The sequence below is a fragment of the Lissotriton vulgaris genome, unplaced genomic scaffold (assembly GCF_964263255.1).
Source record: "Lissotriton vulgaris unplaced genomic scaffold, aLisVul1.2 SCAFFOLD_219, whole genome shotgun sequence".
Classification (NCBI taxonomy): Eukaryota; Metazoa; Chordata; class Amphibia; order Caudata; family Salamandridae; genus Lissotriton; species Lissotriton vulgaris.
The window spans coordinates 1,110,876-1,137,008 of NW_028246735.1; the positions used below are offsets into that span (position 1 = coordinate 1,110,876).

Consider the following 26,133-nt stretch of genomic DNA (forward strand, 5'->3'; position numbering starts at 1 on the left):
ACCTACCTGTCTGCATTAACTGCTTGCTGCTGTTTGTCAACTGCTTCTGCATGGCGACATTTAAAAATACTAAGAAAGCACAACCCTCCGTAAAGGGAAACAGCCGTAAAAACAGAGGCTGAGCCACACGTGCCGTTTCCCAAACGCGGTACCACACTTGCCTTAAACGCGCATGTGCGTGGTTAAGGCAGTGTACGGTTTAGATGCTGAGATGGGTGGTCAAAGGAAGATGAAGGATTGGGAGAGGACGCGGACAGGTAAGTGGGGCTGAGGTAGTTTTTAGGAACCCGGGTTGGGGTTGTTTTCAGGTCTGGGTAATTTTTAGGGCTGGGGAGTGTGGGTTGTTTCAGGGGCTCAGGGGGTCAAGGTAGTTTTAATAGATCAGGGTGGGTCGGGTAGTTTTTAGGGCTTATGGCATGGTCATTTTTAGGCCTGGGGGGAAGGGGTTGGGACGTTTTTGGCCTCAGGGTGGTTGTGGATGTTTTTTGGGCTCAGTGTGGGGTCGGGCAGTTTTGTGGGCTCAGAGGGTGGTCAGGGTACTTTTTAGGGCTCAGGCATGTTGCCTCTTGTTTGATCCTTAGCACACATCCCGTTACTAGCCATACCTTTACCACGAAATTGTGTGATAAAGACATGCATGGTAAAGCCATACGAGGTAAGGGAATGCGTTGATCAGACACAATTGTTGTTTAGGCAGCCTAGTAGAGGCATGCTAGGTTTAGCCGTGTGTGCCTCTGTCATACAACCCCCTTTAAATTGAAGCCTAGTGCTGGCAGAAGGCCTACCATAAGAAGTCCAAAAACTGTCCAACTCTCAAAAATCATCGAAAAGTCCATCCTGAATAGCATCATGAACATAAAAAAACAATGTATTCTCATGATTGAATAAAGTATTTATGTAACATGCTTTATAACCATACTCGGTAATCTAAATATCTGTCTGCCATAACCTGAAGCTCTTGAATTGAAATTTGACTTCTACATTTCTTATCTGAATATGAAAATAACATAGATATCTTTATTCAAAATAGATTTTACTGTTACTGTTAGACCTGTCAGTCCTAGGGTGGTCTTTCCCCGTTTTATTTTCGCCCTTGCCTTATTTTTTCCAGCCTCTCTTTCGTGGCCCTAGGTCTCCGGGCACCTTACTATTGCTAATCAATGCTAAGGTGCAGGTGCTCTCTTCTTCCAACATGGCTGCCACAGGCCCCTGCTACTGCAGAGTGGTCTTTTTAATAGCACCCTAGTTGCCAGGAGCTGGCTGGGACCCTTAGATACTGTTGCAACACCAGCCCGCCTTTTTCTCCTAAAGCTAGACTAGGGAAGCTCCTGGAACCTTCCAGAACAGGGGAGGGGTCTGCTTTTGCCTCCTTAGAGAGTGGTCACCTGACCTGAGAATATATAAGGAAAGGAGGGAAACTTTTTAGTCAGTTGGGGCATCACTGACGTGGGGGAACCTGCGCAGGAGCCTTAGGCGGTAGAGCCTAGAGGGGGATCTATACCACTGGGAGTGACAGGGCTTAGGTGCTGCCTTCCAAGTTGAGTGAGGGACTCTGATCTAGCCCACTGATCTGGCCCGGCGGGAGGGGAACCCAGGGACCACCTGCAGTGACCTACTGAGACTACCTTGTCCTCAGCCACCAACTCAACCCCCCCCCCCTCAAGAAACTGCTTCCAAAGAGCGCAGGAACCACCTAGCGCCGAGAAGAGTACTTATCTGTGCAACCAGGACCACTGGGGATCAACCAGGTACTGGCGCTATATCCAAGCGCTCCCTGCCAGACTGTGCCCCCATGTGCTGTCCTGTATCCTCTCCTTGCTAACTGGCATAAACTGCTGTTGCCCCCGAGGCGCTGTGTTACCAGCGCTATTGCCAGAACTGCCTTGTTGCACCCGTATGCTGTGCCGCTGCAAGAGACCTCCCTGATGCCTTCCAGCTCGCTGGACTGCCTGAAGCGCTGTTGCCCATTTGAGCGCCGTGGCACTGGAAGTGGTGACCGCATTACTGAAGTGCCGCCGACTTACCGCTGCAGCGCGGGGGAGGAGGAGGGGCCCTTTGAACTTTCCGGCCCCACCGTGGCTCCGTGCTCGCAGCGATGCCGACATCGCCGACATCGCGGACATATGCCCCCTCGGCGGCCCCCGGTACCAGGAGAGCGCCGCTGCTGTGGGTCGCGCCCAGCCCAGGAGAGAGTGTCATCCAGTGCGCCTAAGGCCCTAAGCCACCGCCACAGTCCGGCCCGATTGTGCGGAGTCCCCGTAGCGGCAACCGGAGCCTTGGGGAGGCCGCCACGAACTACAAGTAGGTCACACTGGGTCTGATGCCCCTATGCCACCACCACCCTTACCACGTGACGGGGACGCCCGGCCGCATCACTGGCCGCGCCTCCGCCCCTGCTGCAGCGTGATTGACCAGCCGGGCCGCACCCCCCTCGGCAAGGCCCTTGCCTGGCCCAACACCGGGAGAAGCTCTGGCCTGGCCTAAGACTCGACACGGAGGGGGCCGGGAGGTGTGAGAGCCTCCTCCGACCTGCTGCACACTCGGGCCGGCCCCTCCACCGGCGCAGGGCCCCGATTGGACCGCCTGTGCCCCGCGACCGGCCCCACCACAGCACTGGGCCGAGTAAGGCCTAAAGGAGGGCAGGAGACCTCCCATTCAACCAAACCTCCGCAAGGGGCTGAGTAGGCCCGAAGAGACAGTTAACCTCCGGGGAGGCGGGCGGAAGGCCAGGAGGAGGCCCTGAGATCGCCCCTCCCCTGGGGAAGACTGTTGTTGGAGCCCCGTTGGCCCTAGGGGGGCCCATAGCGCTTACTTAACTGGGCCAGAACATTGCTGAGGTCCCATGGTGATCTTTCCACCTGCTTAATGAAGTGTCTTTGAGTTCACCGTTAATGAAGTTGTATACCTTTTCTGTTATTAGGAGGTGTTACCTGTGACCAAATGTCATGTTTACTCTTGCCCTGGGAAACATCGAATGCACCCTAAGAGAATAGAATTGCTCAGAGTCCAGTGGTTAATGAACGCCGACAGTTATCTACTGAAATGTTCCCCTTTCTCCCCTGATGAAATGTGCTAATGAGATGCTGCTACCGTGATTATTGATTGCCCTGATCTTGATCTTAGATAAAAGTATTGATTTTCTAACCAGCAGGTGTGGTGTCCGTTATAGTGTGCGTTTTCCTGGCTCAGTGGATGTGTGTGCTGTATGGTCACTTTACACCTAAGCTTTCGGGTGCCTACATGCTCGCACCAAGCTACCCCCTGTGGCATTGGAGACCCCAATTCCTACAGTTACTGTGTTTCATCTGTAATTAATGCATGCACTTACCTTTGTACAAACGTTTGTACATTTGCTTATGAACTTACATTAAAATACCTCACACATGTTGCATCCCTATTACAAGATGGCCATCACCCTACCATTATTTGTGTCCTTTCTTTCCTAATGACAGGCTAAATAAAGACCTCCATCAAACTATTTTTCTGGCAGCCAATCAACCTGCAGGTCTACAACTTAGCCTTCGGCTAAATACACAACAAGGATTCTGTTCTATTTGTATGGCCTCTATCTGGAGTCAGTGTCATTACCCTGTGTCATTTGACCTGCCTGTATGACATTATCAGATCGATATGAAGTCAGTGTCATCACCCCGTGTCATCTGACCTGTCTGTATGACATCATCAGACCGATATGGAGTCAGTGTTATCACCCGTGTCATCTGACCTGCCTGTATGACATCATCAGATGGATATGAAGTCAGTGTCATCATCCCGTGTCATCTGACCTGCCTGCATGACATCATCAGATGCATATGGAGTCAGTGTCATCACCATGTGTCATCTGACCTGCCTGTATGACAGCATCAGATGGATATGGAGTCAGTGTCATTACCCCAGCAGTGCCCTTAGGCGAGAATCCGGGAGGTGGAGCCTTGTCTGTTATTGTTTTTCCGGCAACTGGTGCCTCCAACAGGCGTAGTGTCACTGAACCTACTGTAGCGGGCATTCTGATGGGCACAACTTTGTTTCAAGGAGTCCGCTGATAGAGAATGGGGCTGGTACCTCTCAGATGCACACACCGTGTGATCCCTCATGTAAACAACTACAGGAGTGTGACCCATCAATCACGTTGGGATTGGGGTGGGTAATCAGAATAAGCAAACAGTATCCCAACTGGTATTACTAAAAAGGCAATTTAACACGTGTGCATAAAGCATTACGAGAACAGAAACAAGGAGACTCAATAAGTTTTTCAAAAGTGCTCATGGCATCGTATAATTAAATGAATTTTGGAGAATTACAGTTGGAGCAGCTCTGTAAGTAAATGAATTACAAAACAACCCGAATTGGACTTGGTGCTCAGCATGTGCAAGTGACACAAAAGGCATAGCTGATAGCAATCATAGCATTGCATCCAGAGCTTTAAATGGGCCGGTACTCACCGGTACCGAGGAGTACCGGCACTTCTCCAGTGCCAAGGAGATTACCGGTACAAGAGGGTTGAATTGACAAGGTTGGCACTGGGCCGTTGCCGAGGGTCCGATGTGTTCCTGTTTTTTTAGCAGCATGTTTGCCGTTTGTCTGTGTCACTCAGCTCTGGCAAGCGGCACGATGGCGCCTGAACGGTGGCCTGCTGCTGCGGCACCAGGGCCTCTGCTCCCTCTCCACCCACATGGAAGCTCTCATTGTCCTCAACAGCCCCTGCCGAGCCTCCATGCTGAGGCGTCTTGTAAGGTAGTGTATGGGACATTTTCTACCTGGGGTACACTGATGTGTGCACACTGAATGAGTTGGGGGGCAGGTGGGGGGGGGGCTGCTCATGAGTGGCCACATAAGAACCCAGGTAACAAGGGCCATTTTCACCCCTTGGCCTCTCACTGGGGTCTGACTGTCTTTCCCCTGACTCACTTGACCCTGCCTGCAAATCAACCCCCACCCGACTGCCTGCTGTGGCATTGAGTCCATGATGGTGGGGATGAGGTGGTGTGGAGTACCTAGGCGGACTCCCTCATGCCCAGGTGAGGTGAGAGCCGGTCTACTGACCTTCCCATCCGAGGCCAGTATTGTTCTGCCCCTGACCTCTACCCTGCTGGACACTGCACATGTTCACGACCCAGCAGTGCTCACTGTCTGCCACTGAAAGCTTACCAACCGCGGGGGCCTTCTGCCCAGAGGAGAGGACGGATAATGGGGTGAGAGAAGGTAAAGAGTGAAGGGACAGATAGAAGAAGCAGAGAAGAGTTTAAAGGGGAAAAAGATAGACAGAAGGGGTAAGCACAGCTAGAGATGGGGAAGCAAATGAGTAAGAGAGGCACGGAGAAATAGAGAGAGTGATGGTAGGGAATGATAGGATACAATTGGGGGAAGAGAGAGGGACGGAGTTAGATACAAATGGGAGAGAAGTGAGGGGGAGGGATCGAGAGGTTTGAGATGTAAAGATTGATAGAGCGTGTTTGCTTGTTTGTGTGTGAGAGAGAAATGAAATCAGAGCAGAAGAGAATCAGGACACTCAGGAGGTATTTGAAAAGAAATGCGTGGAATACTTATTTTGTGTGTATATGTGTGCACTCTTGAATAGAAAAGGATTGGATTAAATGCAAGTAAGTAGGAACAGTATGACATAAAGAAGCTGCAAATATTGTGAAACAAGGAAATACTAACATGTGGTGTTTGTCATTCATTTTGTGTAACACATTAGCACATTCTGTTTAATTTCATACATTTCTCATATGTTTTGGTATGTCTTGCAACTGGTGTAAATGGTCTTCTCTGAACATATGAAAAATTTTAGACAACTATCAAGGGAAAAATGAATACTCAACAGAAGTGTTTTGTATCCTCATGTCTCACCTTACCTCTAACCTCGCCCACTGCCCTTCCTCTAAATCAATTTAATGAGTACCTGCATTTATTTTGTTCCATTTAAAGCACTGCTCAATACAAACACCCTCATAAGTGACAACCACCTCACACTCACTACCATTCTCTACAATTGCCTTCCCATTCACCGACATGATCACAAGATAAATTAAGGGTGCAGCAGTCGATTACCAATAAATGCAGCCGCAGTGCGAAGCAGCACACAGCGCTGTAAAGGTGCGCACACCTGAAAACTTGGACGACCACCTACACCACTGCAAACCAAGCCACCATCATCACCATTGTTAAGAAGGCAATGCGTCTATGCATGTAAGTCTAGGTACATACAAAGCTTATTTAACATTGGACGTGGTCGTAAGGAGCGGCGCAGGCACCTTCCGGCATCCACCGGACGTCACTTCCTATTGCCACCTTCAAAACCACGTGCCCATGCCATTCCATGCCCCCAACATTCCACTCAGCACAATATGTCCCACACCAAAGAATGAGCAAGTCAGAACATACAACCTGTCATTCACAGATTCTTAAAGACACAGGCATCCTCATCAACAGACAAGCAACACCGGGGGGACCAGGAATCCATTGGCTATCTGAGCAGAGGATGAAGCAAGAATCATCGGGTGCAGGTACAGGAACTGCAGGAAACACTTTCTACAACCCACAAGGAATCACTGTCCACATAAGAGAAGGCAGGTCAAGAGCATCAGTAACAGGAAGCAACCTCAAGGGAAGCAGGAACAAGAGGTTACTAGCACCGGAAGTATGGAAAACACTTTCTACACTCATAGGAAATCACAGTACACGTGGGATAAAACGCTTCAGTAACAGCCAACATCCACTGTGGTACCAGATAAAGCGGGAACACGAGGTTACTAGCACAGGAAGTTTGGGAAACGCTTCTAAAACTCAGACCGACTCCATGTTAGATGACTTTGTTTTATGTAAAGCACACCAACACCAATTTGATTCCAGAAGTGCTCTAGAAAACATAGAAATAAATAGTATGTACTGACATAAAAAGCCTGGGAAGCACTTCAACCACTCATAACAACTCCAGATAGGCACAGGATGAAATAGGGAAAAGGGTGGTCTGTGAAAGGCACATTTAGAAAGATTTCTACTTGTCACAGTCACTCCGTATATGGGTGAAATAAATAGAAAGAATCAGTCACTAAGAAAGAAAGCACTTGTTCAGCAAATACTCACTCCGTAACAATGGAACGATAAAGCTACACACGTAGGAGGCAACGGTTAATGTCAAGAGTAGTTCATGAAGCACCTCTACAGTAGGGACATTTTATTTAGTCGTTTTCGGGCCAGATGACCAGGGGGCAGTTTTGACTGTTAATGTCCCCGATATTATCACAAACATTTTCTGCATCAAACACAAATGCATGCAGTGTCCAATCCCTTGCAAAATACCCATACAGCCCATCTACAAAAGTTCTAAATTGTCTTGATTTAAAATGTGGGTCACTATTTTAGCTTTTGTACAAAAAGGGGAAGGGTGCTTGTAGGTCCAGCATACAGTGTTGTTTTATTGAGACGAGTGGGATCGCAGATTAAACTCATTTTGGAGCACCATCTCGCCTCATTTTATTCACCCACACATTTCCTTATCACATCTACATCACATGGCCCCTCACCCACACTTCACCCATACGGCTTGGGAAAAAGATCTCTGCCAAAGAGCCCCTCATAGGGTGCACGTCAAGCATTGCAGGGCCAGCCTGACGAGGAGCAAGCCCTATGATGAAGCATGTCACTCAAGCGGGTGTGTGAGGGCCCCACATCCCACATCGGGACCGACCCTGACTCTACTTTAGAGCAGGGGTGTGGACCAACCCAGCCTCCGGCATTTACATCCCTCCCCTATAGGAACGGCATACTCCTTTGTTGCTACGTTCACTATTTTAGCTGTCTGGTTTTTCTAACAGGGGCTGCTTTTATTCTGGTGTCAGGCCTATTTTTGTCCCAGTCGAACCCTGCCCCTACCACAAGCAATCACTCCATATGGGCAGGAAGTGAATATAAAGGAGGCACAAGTCTCTGTCACACTGAATCTAAGATAATACTAAATAAACTACTGCCTTCTGCTTATGTTTATGCTATAAAATGACCACACACACGCATATACACATACATGCATACATATATTAAAACTGCATATTGACAAAGAATGAAAAAGCATGAACTGGTCCATTCATAGGAACCATCCAGAGCAGTTCTGACACTTAGAATGAGTTCATACGAGGTGCCACATTCACTCTTTAACACAGATCACAGTACTATACGTCCATGGAAGCTTATGGTGGAATCAAAAGAGCTGCTCTGAATTGTCTCATTGCACTAAAACAAAACCATGACAAAACATAATACAAGAGCATGGGGGGGGAGAGACATTCTGGCCAATGTGAAGATCAGCACAACACTTTTCTATCAAAGGATCCTATTCTGTACATATGGTTTTCAAATCCTATAGTATTACAAAACTACAAATGACTCCACATGGGCACTGACCTGCTACCTGTAGCTCAAATTCCGCATAGGTGTCCATATCCCGAGTTCTGAAGGCGCACATGTATCGTCCGGCATCGGAGCGGGTGAGATTGATCAATGACACGGCCACTCCTCCGTTTGCAATGCCTTTTTTTATCATTTTTGTCCTCCCTTTATACTGCTCATCTGGCTTATCATCATATTCAGTCCCATTGTCATAGAGATGCACAATGGCGTCTTGATGTTCCCAGTAGACTTCCATTTCCACTGCACTAACAGGGGGGTTGAGATGGCAGGAAAATAAGGTCTCCCCACCAACAATGGCACACATGGGCTGGCTGGGCCCAACCGCCTCCACAGACTGCACAGCTGCACCTGCCAAGGAAAACAGAAGATAACAACTTTCATCACAAATGATGAAGCAGATGTTGTTCTAGTTCAGAATCATTTTATTGAAGTTTCAAAAAAGAATGACATAAAAAGACAATACAAAAAAAGGCATGACATAGCAATAAAATCCAATCAATTGAGCAGTACAAAATATGGAGAGGTAATAATGGATCAATAAATCAGCATAAAAGAACAATCAATCAGAGTGAAAGAAAAATAAGAACATGGGAGGAAGGAGGAAGGCAAGAGGGGGAGAGGAAGGGTACATATTATATCATATGGCATAGAACTTAGAGTTACTATAAACATAACAATATAAACTACAAAACAGTTGTAACTAGATAAGCATACTAATCATAAAAGCAGCAATTACAACATCATGTAAGAATCTATAGGTGACCAAAAAGATTGAAAAGAAAGCAAATTATGATTAACTCCCTGAAGCGATAGCTGAGCACCTCTTCTTGTGAGTATGATCCATGACCACCAAGCATGAACAGAAAGTGAAGTAGCATCTTTCCAACAAAAAGTAATTGATTTTAGGGCGGCCAAAATCAAAAAATTAAACACATTTGTTTCAGAATCAGGAAGAGAATGTGTAAGTACAACTGATTTACAAATTAACAATTTATAAGAAAGAACATCATGGATTGGTAATATTTTCAATATTATGTCCCAAACTTCAGACCAAAATTGTAAAATGATAGGCCAGCCAAATAACATGTGACGCAGTGAACGAGGGTGTGAATTACAATCCCAACAAAGATTTGATGGTAATAATTTGGCATTATGCAAACATATTGGTGACCACAAGGAATTAAACAAAATATATGCATTTGTTTGGTAAAGAGACACTGGCAGCCAACCAGAAATGTTATTGAGCCAAATTACCTTGAAAGAGTCATTAGAGATAGAAATTGAAAGCTCAGCATTCCAAAATGTTGATAGTCCATCAATATTGGTACCGATAGAAGTAGCACATTTTTTTATACAAAATAGAGACAGCCTTTGAGGATGCAGAAAGAGCATGAAGATAACGAATCAAATCAGTTGTAAGTGTAGAGGGAATACCATTCGGGAAAGAGTCTAAAATTGAGTTACATAACAATTGATATTTCATCAAATCAGCATCAGGCAATTTAAACTACTAAGCCTTTCCATCACCCTTGCATTGCACAAAGAGACGCAGGGCAATGCAAATGCTTATTTGGGGTTTACAAAGCCAGGCAAGACTGGATTTGCATGACTTTGCATGGCGTTGTAAAGGAATGCATCGCAACACAGCAGCTTTAGCTGTGTGGCATTACATTTCTTAGTTAAAATGTGTTTCATGCAGGGAGCATGGGCATTCCTGTGCATCCACCCATGGATTTCACGCAATTACAGATTTACTTAGGTTTGTAAATCTATAATTGAGTGAAATCAGTGCACCTATCACAAAGAGGGTTAATGAGGAGAAACATGTTAATTTCTCCTCTTTAGTTCCTCTTTCTATGCGTAATGCATCCTTTGGATTGTTTGTGTGGAGGAAGGTATTTCTTCCTGCACCAAAATAAATCCTGCCCGTAATGCAGGCGCCTGTACTATGGTGCACAGGTTCCTGCATTGGCACTAGGCAGCCACAAGTGTGCAAGATCTAGAAGAGAGCTAAAGAGTGCTATATCGTAGAAGACACAGCACTTTTCAGCTATCTCCAGCTCATGTAATGCAGGCGCCTGCTGTTATTCCGCGTCACTATGACCTATCTTTCTTTAGAAATCAACAAAAAGAGAGGTAGGGAGAATGTGGGAGCACTCTTAGTCCCCGGTTAAACTTGTAGTAACAAAAGAAGAGTGTCCAAAGACTAATAGTTATTTTCACAACAGAAAGGAGCAAAAAAGATCTTTTTGGATGGAAACACAACGCCACTCAGGTATGTGTGGAAAGCCCTCACTCACCAACCTGGTTGGTGACGTGTTTCATCATCGGGCTCCACTGAAGAGGCCGATTGCCTCCCCAGTGTGCTTCAACGCCAGGACTACTGCGGAGCAGGTTTTTTTGTGAATAGACGTGAAGTTAGTGAATTAAAATGATAGTGGTGTTAAAAATGTCTAAAGTGTATCAAAAAAGAATTTAATGTTTGATCACCAGGACATATTAAAATTAGAGTGTAGGAAAATGGGCCAAATAAAATGTTTGGTTATTTCCAAAATTAATAAGCAGTCAACATGTTTCTGCCTTTGAAACGGTGTCAATTTACCATGCATTCATCTGGACAAAAGTGGTTTAAACCCCGGTCGTATGGACTCTCGAAGGACCACCCTGACCAAGGGACGTGAAAGTAAAAATAGTGAGAGAACAGTGCAAGTGGAAGGAAAAAATCCTCCTCTGGTACTCCCAATGTGGGAGACTCAAAATGTGGTGTTTACTGCACCTATGGAAGGAAAAGGACAGAGACATACATAAAAGAGACAGAACAAACTATTACAATTATTCTATGCTCATAAGTATATCTACAGTGCTCCAGTTGTTGTGAGAGGACATTGAATGGATACATAGCGATATTGTTAACACCATACAAAGTCCTGGAGCACGATCGGCAGCGGCAGGGGGTGTAGTCGGCTGTAGGTGGTATATACAGTGAAAGTCACATGTTAAGCTTGCCGCTACTTAAATGTTGGCGAGTGTGGGAGGATGGATCAATGAGCCAAAATGGTCAGTGACCCCAACTGAAAACAGCACAGAAATCAGGAATAAAATATCTCACTTGAATGGCGAGTAGAGTTTACACCATGGATCTCGGGAGGGGGGTGGCGGCGTAATTGGCACACCCTTGGGGAAGAGAAAGACATAAACCAGAAATATAAGCAAGTTGTACTTAGCTTGGGGAAGTTGATCGGAGTAGAGGAGCAGTAAGACTTACGCCCTCAACGCCAGGCACCCACTGGAAACCTGATTGAGCCCTCGAAAACCGGATCCCGAAGATAGATGTGATCTCCGGTGAAGCGGCTTAAGAAAGCATCTGTTTAAGCGCCATCCTTCGGGGGTGGGCGTGGTTGAGGTGCGTTAGCCGATCCCAATGCAAGAGGCTGTGACAAAGCTAGCGAGACTCGGGCATAGATCACAATAGCCAATCATGGTCTACGATTACGAGAACTGCTAGTATGGGGTGCTAGACCGTGAAGCTACTTGCAAAAGATGGTGTGAGTGAACCAATTGATGCCTGTTATGATGTAACACTGGAAGTTCAGTTTAAGATTCATGGATTGAGAACAGAACTCCACGGAATGTCGTCATTCAGGCCTGTGACGTGGGTCCCTAAACGGACACCCATCTTTGTTTTTTTTCAAAGAGTCTGTTTGAGATATTATTGCCACCATTTATCTGTTCAATTATAGTCCACCGTAAGTCTTTGGTGGTATGGTTTGACTGTAGGAAATGACTGCTCATTTTGGTGGTTGTTTTCCGACACCTGATGTAACTCCTATGTTCACATATTCTTTGTATGATCTTTCGGGTAGTCATTCCTATGTAGCGTAAACCGCATGGACAAGTGATCCTGTAAACGACATTAGACGAATTACAATTAGTATGGAGTCTTTGAGTCCAGACTTTTCATTGTTCGAGGGTTAGTTGTTTGGTTGTGGTAGTCAGATGACAAACGCTGCAGTTAGAGCATGGGAAATGTCCCACGATTTTTGGCATGCCACAGGTGTCTGTGATGGAACGCGTGGTATCTTTTGGACGCGTGTGGACTAGAGAATCCTTAAGACTGCGTCCTTTATTAAATGAAAAGAGCGGTTTCTCCCATGTTTTGTTGGTACTGGAAATAATCTTTCAGTTTTTATTGATTGACTTTTTCATAAAGTTGGAGAGACTGCTATAAGTGGTTACACAAGTCAGGGGGACTTCTTGGGATAGATTGGCTTTATCCTCCAAGAGTGCTTCACGGGGCTGGTTTCGTGCTCGTTTGTAACCTTTAGCCAGAGTTGTAGGGGGATAGCCTCTTGCTTGTAGTTTTTTGGTTAGGCCAGCTGACTGTTCCTTGAAGTCATTAATGTTGCTGCAGTTCCGTCTGATTCTGAGGTACTGGCCATATGGTAAATTCTCTTTTAGGGGACGCGGATGATAGCTCGTAAATTCTAGTAGGTTATTTTTTGCCGTTGGTTTGTTGTGGGTTTTTGTAGTAAGATGTGTACCTGCGTTTGAGATGACCACATCGAGGAAGACAACCTCAGACTTGCTCACATTGGGGGTGAATTTCAGATTCAGATCCAGGGTGTTAATCCATTGGAAGAAGTTTTCTAGAAGCTGATCGCTACCTTTCCAGACCAAGAGCACATCATCGATGTATCTCTTCCATAGGTGTATTGAGGAAGAGAAGAGTCCATTCGATGGTAGGATGTACTTGGCCTCAAAATCGGAGACATACAGTCCTGCCACGCTCGGGGCAAAAGTACTGCCCATCGAGGTCCCTGTGATTTGTAGGAAAAGTTGCCCTTTGTATGAGAAGAAGTTTTCTTTAAGGGCTATGGTTGCACAATCGAGGACAAAGGTCTTGGGTGTCTGGTGATCCCAAATGATTGATTCAAGGGCAGACCCCAGGACTTTGATGGTATCGTCCTGGGGGATACTGGTGTACAGACTCTCTAGGTCTAAGGTGACCAGTGTTATTGCGTTCTCCTCAAAGGTCACTTCCTGTAGGAGATGTAGAAGGCTTTTGGTGTCCTTTAAGTAGGTTGGAGTGTTCTGGACAATTGGTTTCAGAAAATAGTCACAACAACGAGACAGTGGTTCCAGCAAGGAACCAATACCCGAGACGATTGGTCCTCCTGGTGGGGGTAGTCTGTTTTTATGTATTTTAGGCAGTGTGTAAAAGTATGGAGTGATGTTGTCACTAGCACTCAGGAAGTCCGCCTCATTTTTGAATAAATATCCGTTTTCTTCAGCTCTTTTCACCAGTTGGTTGATTCTGGTTTGCAGTTCTGTTGTGGGATCCTGTGTTAGGGGGGTGTCATTTTTTCTCTCATTTAGGAGGTCTTGGCAGACTTTTTCATAGTCTGCAGTGTTTTGTATCACTATGCCCCCACCCTTGTCTGCTGGCTTGATTGTGATATCTGAGTTATTCTGAAGGTCTTTAAGGGCTTGATACTCCGCCGTGGTAAAATTGCCAAACTGAGTGGGTTCTTGGTACGTTTCCAGATCCTGGAAGACCGCTTGCTCGAACGCTGTGATGGCAGCTGGAACAGTATGCGGTGGTGGCATGAAGGTGGATTTGAGTCTTAGGCCAGTATCTCCTTTATGGATTTCCTCATTGGGGTCATCCTTTCCTTCGAAGAATGATTTCAGTTTTAGTTTGCGTAAAAAAAACGTCTAATTCGCAATGTAGCCTGAATTTGTCCGGGCGTGCTGTAGGTACAAATCCAAGGCCTTTTTCCAGCACTTTGGTTTCAATAGTGGTCAGAACTTTATCTGATAGGTTGGTGATGAGGCTGCTTACAGTGCACTCATCCCTGGTAGTGATGCTTTGCTGCGTGTGTGGTTGCCCTCAGGGTCATCCATTTCCCAGGAGACTTGATTGGACCCTCTCCTCTTCCCTCTTCCCTCTTCCTCTCCGGCCCCTCTCTAAAAAAGGCGGTTGGTATTAGTTTTGGAAATGTGGTGGTTGCATGAAGGCTGGGTTCCAACCTATTAGTGGGTAATGTGGCTGTTGGAACGGAAATGGGTGGGGGGGGTCCTCCTGTTTTAGCTGGGTGAGGCCACCTTGATTGTTGGTTGTAGTAACATTGCTCTCCATGCCACTGGAATCAAGCTATCCTGACTGATGAGGGCTGAAAGCCCGAAACCGGTCCTAGGATGCTCGTTTCCAGTCCAGGGAGGACCTAGGCTTGGCAGTACGTGCTGGACTGTTCCCATTGGACACAGGGTCAAGACTGATTTGCATATGGCCGTGTCTGAACTGAGGTGGCGTGGCGTAGTGAGCAAAATAACGATGGATTACACCCAGAACATTCCGTTCATCATCTTGTGTGTTTTGCTGTTCTCCCTATGTGGGAAGGGTATGCCCAGACGTGGGTCCCGTGCTCACTACACCACTGGAGTCAAGCTATCATGGCTGATAACGGCTGATAGCCCGAAACTGGTCCTAGGATGCTTGATTCCGGTTCAGAGAAGACATGGCTTGGCAGTTCGGGCTGGACTGTTCCCAAGAGGCACAGGGTCAAGATTGATTTGCATATGGCCATGTCTGAACTGCCAAGCCATGGCTGGGTTAAAACTGGAACGACATGGTGAGCAAAAAAAGATGGATTTAATCCCAGATCTCTGTACTGGGGTGAATGTATGACACTGTTCTGCATTCTGTCTATCAACTGTTGTTTTTGCATTTGTCACTTGAATGAGATGGGTATGATCAGACGTGAGTCCCGTGCTCTCCATGCTTGGCAGTTCGGGCTGGACTGTTCCCATGGGGCACAGGGTCAAGACTGATTTGCATATGGCTGGGTTCAAACTGGAATGGCATGGTGAGCAAAAAAACTGTGGATTTAGGCCCAGATCTCTGTACTGGGGTAAATGTATGACATTGTTCTGCATTCTGTCCATCAACTGTTGTTTTTGCATTTGTCACCCCGAGTGAGATGGGTATGCTCAGACGTGAGTCCCTTGCTCTCCATGCCACTGGAATCAAGCTATCCTGGCTGATGAGGGCTGAAAGCTCACAACAGGTCCTAGGATGCTTGTTTCCAGTCGAGGGAGGACCAGGCTTGGTAGTTTGGGCTGGACTGTTCCCATGAGGCACAGGGTCAAGACTGATTTGCATATGGCCATGTCTGAACTGGGGTGGCATGGTGATCAAAATAATGATGGATTACACCCAGAACATTCCGTTCATCATCTTGTGTGTTTTGCTGTTCGCCCTATGTGGGAAGGGTATGCCCAGACGTGGGTCCCGTGCTCACTACGCCACTGGAGTCAAGCTATCCTGGCTGATGACGGCTGATAGCCCGAAACTGGTCCTAGGATGCTTGATTCCGGTCCAGGGAAGACATGGCTTGGCAGTTCAGGCTGGACTGTTCCCATGAGGCACAGGGTCAAGACTAATTTGCATATGGCCATGTCTGAACTGAGGTGGCGTGGTGAGCAAAATAACGATGGATTAAACCCAGATCTGTGACTGGGTGTGAATGTTTTGCCAATGTGCAACATTCCGTCCATCATCTTGTGTGTTTTGCTGTTTGCCGTATGTGGGAAGGGTATGCCCAGACGTGGGTCCCGTGCTCACTAAGCCATTGGAGTCAAGCTATCCTGGCTGAGAGCCAGAAACCGGTCCTAGGATGCTTGATACCAGTCCATGGAAGACTTGCTTGGCAGTTCGGGCTGGACTGTTCCCATGAGGCACAGGGTCAAGACTGATTTGCATATGGCCATGTCTGAACTGGGGTGGCATGGTGAGCAAAATAACAATGAAATAAACCCAGATCTGTGACTGGGGGTAAATGTTTTGCCAATGTGCAACATTCCGTCCATCATCTAGTGTGTTTTGCTGTGGTGAATGTATGACATTGTTCTGCATTCTGTCCCTCAACTGTTGTTTTTGCATTTGTCACCCCGAGTGGGACGGGTATGCTCAGACGTGAGTCCCGTGCTCTCCATGCTACTGGTATCAAGCTATCCTGGCTGATGAGGGCTGAAAGCCCGAAACCGGTCCTAGGATGCTTGTATCCAGTCCATGGAGGACCTAGCTTAGTAGCTCAGGCTGGACTGTTCCCATGGGGCACAGGTTCAAGACTGATTTGCATATGGCTGGGTTCAAACTGGAATGGCATGGTGAGCAAAGCAAAAAAATTATGGATTTAGGCCCAGATCTCTGTACTGGGGTGAATGTATGACATTGTTCTGCATTCTGTCCATCAACTGTTTTTTGCATGTAGTGCAGCACAGCAACTCTGCTTGCTGCTGTGCATTTGCATGAATGTTTGCCCGTATATGGTCTTATTTTCAGTGATGTTGCTTCTGTGCATAAGCATCCTTCTACATGTGCGGAGGTGAGTGAAGGCATGCAGCTGGCCATGCGCGAGCGGGAGAGGTCTCAACCCTAGTCTATGAGGAGAGAGCCCACTGTGTCGCCCACTTTTTGTGCAGCATAAACAGAGACAGCCTAAAGATTTGTGGGGTCTAGGCAATGAACATTTTAATGTCGCCTGTTCTGAACAACTTTGAACAACTTTGAATTTATTACCTATTTTTGGATCATTCAAGCTCTTTGATGGCAAACAATATTGAATGATAGGTTAAAACTTTAGAAATTGGGTGATACAAAACAGCACTGCCGGTGACTGCCAGCCCAACAGTAGCATAAGAAATCTTCAACAGGCATTAAAAGAGCTTTGTGTTTTGAGTTTGAGTCTAGAATATTTTACTTGTAACAACAACATTTTCTGTGGAATTCAGTATCTAGCACCTGCCTATCACTCCCATTGTAGAAATAAATATCTATAAATAGGAGATAATAAGTCTGGGAAATCGTGTCCCCAAATGTGAAGCCTTAACAGGCGATATGCACCCAGAAGGGTGTCTGGCAGCAGAAGGAGGCAGGTAAGTTTATATAGGGGAAACCCCCCACTTATTTTAATGGGCCTCACGCCTGGCCAAGTACAGCAATATAAGCAAAAATTGAGAGATACTGGCTCCCCTATCATTATTATTATTATTTTAAAATTTATATATAGGTGCAACAGCTACCCAAAAAGGATTTTCCGGCACCCACCAGAACAGAAATAAAAGAAAAAAGAACTACAACTTACTGATTGAAAAGCCAGGTTTTAAGTGAATTGCGGAAGAGTGTAAAGTTAGTTTGGGTGTAAAGAGACAAGGGAAGAGCGTTCCATAAAACAGGGCCCAGGTAAGAAAAGGAGCGGCCACCCATACGGGATAGTCAAATCCTAGGCACCTGGAATTTAGCCTGAGTGGCGGGCCGAAGAGTGAGTGAAGACAGATAGGGGTGAGCTAAGTTTTGCAAATATTGGGGGGCCTTTCCAAGCTTAGCATGTAGCTCAGAGCTTTAAACTTGATCCAGTTCTCAACCCTGAGCCAATGGAGGTCACTCAGGGAGCCAGAGATAGAGGCTGCTCTGGGAACCCGACAGAGCAATCTGGCAGCGGAGTTGTGTACCCGCTGTAGCTTGCGTGTCACGTCTTTATTGGCTCCAAGGTAGAGAATGTTACCGTAGTCCAGTCTAGAGGTTACAGGAGCCTGGACTACGGTTCTCTGGGTAGGGCTAAGTAGCATCCAAACAATCTTCTTCAGCCATTTCAAAATGGTGAAAATGGTTGCAGCCACCTTCATGGCTTGTTGACGCATAGATACTAGGTCGTCAAAGATGAAGCCAAGATTGCGAGCATGCTGGGATGGCTGCGGCAACACACCCATTTCTATAGGCCAATGTTGCGGGCCCCAGAGATAATTTTCTTTCCCCAAAATCAGGACCCCTCTTTTTTCACCATTAAGCTTAAGAGAATTGGCGTGCATCCTAGATGCATATTTGCCAAGCCCACTCCGGAGAACAGATCGCTGTGACTCCTTCCCCCCAGAAAGAGAGAAAATGATCTAGGTGTCATCGGCATATGAAAATAACGACAACCCAGCCTCCTCAACAATCGCTGCCAGGGGTCTAACATAGATATTAAATAACAAAGGACTAAGGATAGACCCCTGGGGAACTCCATAGGGAGAGGAGTGAATCTTTGAGTTGACTACCGAAGACAAAACCTGGAACTTGCGATCAGTGAGGAAGGAAGTTAGCCAGCTAAGTGCAGGACCAATGACCCCCAAAGATTGTAAAGCCTTTAACAACACGGCGTGAGACACTGTGACAAAGGCCGCACTTAGATCCAGTAAAACAAGAGCTACTGTATCGCCGGTATCCAAACGCTGGTGTAGCATTTCTGTAAGGCCGAGGAGAGTAGTTTTAGTGGAATATCCGGTTCTAAAACCAGATTGCGATGGATGAAGAAACTTGTGAGTTTCGATGAAATGGGACAAATGACCATTGAAATGCTTCTCCAAAACTTTAGAAAATACTAGAAGTAAGGAGATAGGCCGAAAGTTTGAAGACAGCGTAGGGTCAGAATTGACCTCTTTTAGCAAAGGAATAACCATTGCATGCTTCCATTCAGAGGGAACGATGGACTCCTTTAAAGGGGCATTTAAAAGTTCCATGATCGTTATAAGTGCTGGCAGCTCAAGCTGCGGCAGTACTGTGATAGGAAGGGAGTCACGGGGGAGCCAGATTTAATACTACCTAGATGCTCTTTAAGGGTAGTAATGTCAAGTGGTGGCCAATGTTCCAGCTTATGGTGAGGTCTGTAATGCACGCATCCAATCAATCGATCACAGGGGCTAGCTGGGAGTAAATAGAAAATGGTGGAGCAGAATTTGTTGGCTTATTACAGTCCAAGGCGGAATATAGTGCTTTCCACTTTGTTTGTAAAAAATTGAGCAAGGTCCTCGCATTGCACTTCATTCAGACTGGGGGGAATGGGCTGGGTTGCAGAGCCTGATAGCTCTTTGACCATCTTGAATAATGTTTTAGAGCAATTCTGTGAATCAGTTATAGTTGAGGAGACATAGTCTGCGCGGGCTGCCCTACAAAGAGACTGATACTCTCTTTTAGCACGTAAATAGGCAAGTTTGGCCTCAGGCGCATAGACCCTCCTCCAGCGTCTTTCCATATTCGTACATTTAGTTTTCTCAGTTTTTAGCCTGTCTAAAAACCAAGGGGCGGGAGGACGGGGATTGTTTACCTTCTTAATGGAGGGAGGAAGGCAGATGTCCATGGCTTTCTGAATCCAATTTTGAAAAGCCACTAAATCAGAAGTAAACACATGTTTAAGATAGGGACTATGGTGGATAAAAGTTTATTAAAGATAGCGATATCCAACTTTCTCCAGTTCCTAGTTGGTTTTTGAGTACCACAAGTCGCCATGTGCGAATTCTCTGGAATCACTAGCCTGAAACCAGCCAAAAAGCGGTCAGACCAACACAGTGGGATAGCTGTGCAACACTCAATGTTGGATAAATTAGAAAAAATAGGGTCTAGTAGGTGACCAGCTTTGTGAGTAGAACCTAGCGCTGCATGCCGCAGCACACCAAAAACAGACCCCTACTTGCAGGGCGCAACTCCCTGCACAAAAAAAGGGTTTCTCCAACTTTATACAGAACCCGGAGTCAGGGCGTCACTCTCCAGGCAGGGAAAAAGCGCCATGCTGCCGGCGCGCGACCTCAATCCTGTGCACTGACAGGGAATTGAAAGACATCGGAGCCATGGGGCGCACCAGGGGGGTGCCACCTAGCAAACAGAGGACCGCACCACGTGGGAACCACACCAAGAACCAACCACGAACAGAGCGCAAAGTAATCCTGCAGTGAAACTGTGAAACACACAGTTATGAGCACATATACCCAGTAAAAGGTTAAATAGGAAAAATACAGTAAATACACAGTAAACACAGTAAATGCAGAGTACATTGTATAGGACAAGCATTTGCAATGTAATAGATCTCGCATTTGTAAAGTTTAAAGTTGTTGGTATTGTAAATGGCAATGTTTTCTGCATGGTCTGGTCTGTTGTGCACTCTCAGACCCCATGGAAACCCCCCTCCCCCACCCAAGAGCATGGTTTGGTCTGTTGTGCACTCTCAGACCCCATGAAAACCCCCCTCCCCCACCCAAGAGCATGGTCTGGTCTGTTGTGCACTCTCAGACCCCATGGAAACCCCCCTCCCCCACCCAAGAGCATGGTCTGGTCTGTTGTGCACTCTCAGACCCCATGAAAACCCCCCTTCCCCACCCAAGAGCATGGTCTGGTCTGTTGTGTACTCTCAGACCTCATGAAAACTCCCTTCCCCATCCGAGAGCCTGGTCTGGTCTGTTGTATACTCTCAGACCCCATGAAAAGTCCCCTGCCCCACCCGAGAGCATGGTCTGGTCTGTTGTGCACCATCAGACCCCATGAAAAGGCCCCGGCCCCACCCGAGAGCATGGTCTGGTCTGTTGTGCACCATCAGACCCCATGAAAAGGCCCCGGCCCCACCTGGGAGCATGGTCTGGTCAGTTGTGTACCACCAGACCACATGAAAAGCCCCCTGCCCCACCCGAGAGCATGGTCTGGTCTGTTCTGCACCATCAGACCCCATGAAAAAGCCCCTTCCCCACCCGAGAGCATGGTCTGGTCTGGTGTGTACCATCAGACCCCATGAAAAGGCCCCGGCCCCACCCGAGAGCATGGTCTGGTCTGTTGAGTACTCTCAGACCCCATGAAAAGCCCCCTGCCCCACCCGAGAGCATGCTCTGGTCTGTTGTGTACTCAGACCCCATGAAAAGCCCCCTGCCCCACCCCGAGAGCATGGTCTGGTCTGTTCTGCACCCTCAGAACCCATGTGAAGCCCCGCCCCTCACCTGAGAGCATGGTCTGGTCTGGTGTGTACCATCAGACCCCATGAAAAGCCCCCTGCCCCACCCGAGAGCTTGGTCTGGTCTGTTGAGTACTCTCAGACCCCATGAAAAGCCCCTTGCCCCACCCGAGAGCTTGGTCTGGTCTGTTGAGTACTCTCAGACCCCATGAAAAGCCCCCTGCCCCACCCGAGAGCATGCTCTGGTCTGTTGTGTACTCAGACCCCATGAAAAGCCCCCTGCCCCACCCGAGAGCATGGGCTGGTCTGTTCTGCACCCTCAGAACCCATGTGAAGCCCCCGCCCCTCACCTGAGAGCATGACGTGGTCTCTTGTACACCCTCAGCCCCATGTTAAGCCCCCTCCCCCATTTGAGTGAAATATACTGTGGATATTAATAACGTTCACTCCAACGGGGTCTCTTGGCGCTGAATAACAGATGTTTATTGCTAAAAAAGCTAATAAAAGCGCCACTTGTGAAAGGCGTCTAGCGCCTATGCCTCCGGATTCAAAGCTCCTTGTGCTGCAGAATAAAAAAACAAGTGGGTGATCTGGTACCTCTGTCTGTGGATAGGCCCCGCTCTGCCCCTCCCCCTCTTAGCGGTGGGTGTTCTCAGAACTGTAGGGACCCCCCCCCCCCATGAATATACACACATGGTTAAACGCTACCTATTTACTTATGACTGCACTGAGGAGGGGGAAAAAGAAGAGAGGACGAAATCAAGAGACAGTATTGTATGGCGTAAGTGATATTGAGGCAGGGATCGGAGACTGAGGAGTACGGGGATTAGAGAGTGCTAGAGGAAAGAGAGAGGGTAGACAGCAAGAGACAGGGTAGAGAGCAAAAGATAGGGCTAGATAGTATGAGACAGAGAGTAGGGTGCAAAAGCCACCAGGATGGAGAGCAATAAAGAGGTAGGGGGTAAGAGCGGGGGTGTAAGGAGCAGGGTACACTGGGGTAGCAAGAAGCAAAGTGTGGGTAAGAGATGAAGGAGTAGAGAGTAAGAGATAGAGGGAGGGACGAGAACGGTCCTCCCGAAGCTGTATATAATGCCCCTTCTGTTGTTACACCATGTGTCCTGCAAACCATTGACGCAGAGGAACTCCTGGAAAGAGGAGACGGCCGGGACAGGTGGACACCACACTTAGCTGTCCGGGGAGGGGTGTACTCCTGGAGGTGGGACACATGCTTACCGGAGGTCCCTGGGGGGGAAAGGCTGGTTCACTCAACTCTGGCGTGCAGCCTGCGGGCTCTTCACCATGGAGAGCATGTGAGCACTGTGGGATACATCCAGCTGAACTTGGGGCGTGCTGGGGGGTACTAGGCACCTACGGGAGTCGGATCAAAGAGCCCGCAGAAACCTACCACAAGATCGGGTGCAAATCTCCCCATGTGAGGATCCAGCATCGCCCCGCCTTTCGGAATCTGGAGCCAGTCCAGGTGCCAGCCATGTTTGCCTGCGTCCCCACATGTTGCGGCCTGTAACATGACCAGCGCACCGCACGCCCATGAGGCCCTGCTGGAAACTTTCATCAGAGGGAGTAAAACATTTTTTTTTAAATGAAACAGAAAGCGCGGTGCCCCTGAAGTGGACACCGCGCCACCCCCCAAAAATATACACTAAAAGTTAATCCTTACTGACATACTGCTTTATTGTGCATCACTTTTGGTCACTTTTGAACTGCCGCAAGATGGTGATAAATGTAGTCCTTCTTTCCCAGACCTATGGCGCTTATCTTGCTGTACTTGCAGAGTGCCCATTTAACGAAACGCGGCACTGGGGTTGTTGGGGGGCCATGCCCTTAATATACAGATTGCACTTAGATCTCTGCAGCAGGCGCTCAACCACCGATCTACCTCCCGCTCAGGGTTATTAGTCAGACACGCCAACCCTCCTGATTCAGGAGGGAGACTACCAATTTCAAGGTTAAAGGGTAAGTAACAACTGGTGTGCAGGTCAGGAAATTATTTGGAGCTGAGGGTACAGGACAGTTGTTACCTACCCTTATATGTATGTATTTGTACAAAATTCCTCCGATCTTATGTTCCACTATTGGATTTCGGCGAAGGATCGCGGCACCACATCCAGAAATGTATTTCAAACGTGCTGTTATTTAAACCATAGTGCAAGTACAAACGGTAGAGGACGGTCTACGCATTTTGGCTCTCAATCAATCAATCAATCAATCAATCAAAGCACTTATATAGCGCACTACTCACCCGGAGGGTCTCAAGGCGCTAGGGGAGGGGGGGTCCGCTACTGCTCGAACAGCCAGGTCTTGAGCTGCTTCCTGAAGGCGAGGTGGTCCTGGGTCAGGCGGAGGTGGGTCGGGAGGGAGTTCCAAGACTTGGCGGCCAGGTAGGAGAAGGATCTTCTTCCCATGGTGGCTCTTCGGATGCGTGGAATGGCGGCGAGGGCGTGGCTGGTCGATCGTAGCTGGCGGGTGGGAGTGTAGAAGGTCAGGCGGTTGTTGAGGTATCCTGGGCCTTGGTTGTGTAGGGCTTTGTGTGCGTGGGTGAGGAGACGGAAGGTGATTCTCTTGTTGACCGGGAGCCAGTGCAGATCTCTCAGGTGTCCGGAGATGTGGCTGCGACGCGGGATGTCCAGGATGAGTCGTGCTGAGGCGTTCTGAATCCGCTGGAGTCTCGTCTGGAGTTTGGCGGTTGTTCCGGCGTAGAGGGAGTTGCCGTAGTCCAGACGGCTGGTGACGAGGGCCTGGGTGACCGTCTTCCTGGTCTCGGTGGGGATCCACCGGAAGATCTTACGTAGCATGCGCAGGATGTTGAAGCACGACGAGGAGACGGCGTTGACTTGTCTGGTCATGGAGAGGGAGGATTCCAGGATGAAGCCCAGGTTGCGTGCGTGGTCTGTTGGTTTGGGTGCGTTGCCCAGGGCGGGGGGCCACCAGGAGTTGTCCCAGGCGGAGGGTGAAGATCCCAGGATGAGGACTTCCGTCTTGTCCGAGTTCAGTTTCAGGCGGCTGTTCATCATCCACTTGGCTACGTCTGTCATCCCTTCGTGTAGGTTGGCTCTGGCGGTGGCGGGGTCGTTGGTGAGGGAGAGGATCAGCTGAGTGTCGTCGGCGTAGGAGATGATGTTGAGGTTCTGTTGGCGTGCGATGGCTGCGAGGGGGCTCATGTAGACGTTGAAGAGGGATGGGCTGAGCGAGGAGCCTTGAGGAATGCCACAGATGACTTTGGTGGCTTCTGATCTGAACGGGGGGAGGCGGACTCTCTGTGTCCTTCCGGCGAGGAACGAGATGATCCATTCCAGTGCCTTCTCCTGGATTCCGACGTTGCTGAGGCGTCGCAAGAGGGTACGGTGGCAGACAGTGTCGAAGGCCGCGGAGAGGTCTAGGAGGATGAGGGCCGCTGTTTCTCCGTTGTCGAGCAGGGCTCGGATGTCGTCGATGGCTGCGATCAGGGCGGTCTCGGTGCTGTGGTTGGCCCGGAAGCCAGACTGCGAGAGGTCGAGGGATCCGTTCGTCTCGAGGAAGGCGGCCAGCTGCTTGTTGACGGTCTTCTCGATGACTTTTGCAGGAAACAGGAGCAGCGAGATGGGGCGGTAGTTCTTGAGGTCAGTGGGGTCGGCTGATGGCTTCTTTAGTAGAGCGCTGAGTTCGGCATGCTTCCAGCTCTCCGGGAAGGTAGCGGTGTCGAAGGAGGTGTTGATGATGTCCCGCAGGTGGGGTGCGATGACAGCGTCGGCCTTGTTGAAGACGTGGTGAGGGCAGGGGTCGGTCGGGGATCCGGAGTGGATGGAGTTCATCGTGCGGATGGTGTCTTCGGTGCTGATCGGGGTCCAGGCGCGGAGGGTGGTGGTGGGGGGCGGTGGTTCAGTCGTGGCATGCGTCGGTTGAGTGCTGAAGCTGTTGTGTATGTCCGCGATCTTGTTGTGGAAGTAGGAGTCGAGGGAGTTGCAGAGGTCTTGCGAAGGGGTGATGTCGTTGTTTCCGGCGTTGGGATTGGAGAGCTCTTTAACGATGTTGAAGAGTTCCTTGCTGTTGTGTGCGTTGTTGTCCAGTCGCTCCTTGAATGCAGTTTTCTTGGTGGCTTGGATCAGTTGGTGGTGATTTCGGATGGCGAGCTTGAGGGCAGTCATGTTGTTCGGTGTTGGGTCTCTTTGCGCCAGGCTTTCTCGAGTGCTCGGCAGTTCTTCTTGGAGCTCTTGAGTTCGTCGGTGAACCATGGGGCTTTCTTGCTGCCGGGTCTGCTAGGCGGGGTCTTCAGAGGGGCGAGGTCGTCTGCGCAGTTGCTGATCCATTTCGCGAGGTTGGTGGCTGCCTGGCTTGGGTTTGTTGCGCTGGTGGGAGGGTTCATGCTCAGGGAAATCGCGAGCTGATCGGCTGTGATCTTGTTCCAGCTTCTGCGTGCAACCTGTTGCTGGTGGTGGTTGATCGTGGTCCTTCTGAAGCTGAAGTGGACGCAGCTGTGGTCCGTCCAGTGGAGTCCGGTGGCGTGGCTGAAGGTGACGTCCTTGCTGGATGAGAACACGGGGTTGAGTGTGTGTCCGGCTTAGTGGGTGGGGGTGGCCACCAGCTGCTTAAAACCGAGGTTGGCGAGGTTGTCCAGCAGGGTGGTGGTGTTGCGGTCGTTGTTGTTTTCCAGGTGGAAGTTAAGGTCCCCGAGGAGGATGTAGTCAGCGGAGAGGAGGGCGTGCGGGCTGATGAAGTCAGCGATGTCTTCGCTGAATTGTGTGCGTGGTCCCGGGGGTCTGTAGATGAGGGTGCCTCTGAGGGTGGTCTTGGGGTTGATGTGGATCTGGAAGTGCAGGTGTTCGGCGGGTGCGAGGGTGTCGTCGGTGTTGGTCATGATGCGGATGGTGTTCATGTGGATGATGGGGATGCCTCCTCCTGTCTGGTTGACGCTGTCCCTCCGGATGATCTTGTAGCCGTCCGGGATGGCTATGGCGATGTTGGGCGCTGAGGAGGCGTT

At 48.6% G+C, this 26,133-nt stretch overlaps 1 protein-coding gene across 22 annotated transcripts in view; it reads right to left on the reverse strand.

The window, feature by feature from the left end:
• Positions 1-26,133, reverse strand: part of LOC147665764 (butyrophilin subfamily 1 member A1-like) — a 594,753-nt gene that overhangs the window by 543,684 nt on the left and 24,936 nt on the right. For all 22 annotated transcript variants that reach the window (XM_086949515.1, XM_086949510.1, XM_086949511.1 and 19 more), the window contains exon 3: positions 8,401-8,754. In XM_086949515.1, the coding sequence (XP_086805641.1) occupies positions 8,401-8,754 (354 nt within the window). The remainder of the gene's footprint in view (positions 1-8,400; positions 8,755-26,133) is intronic.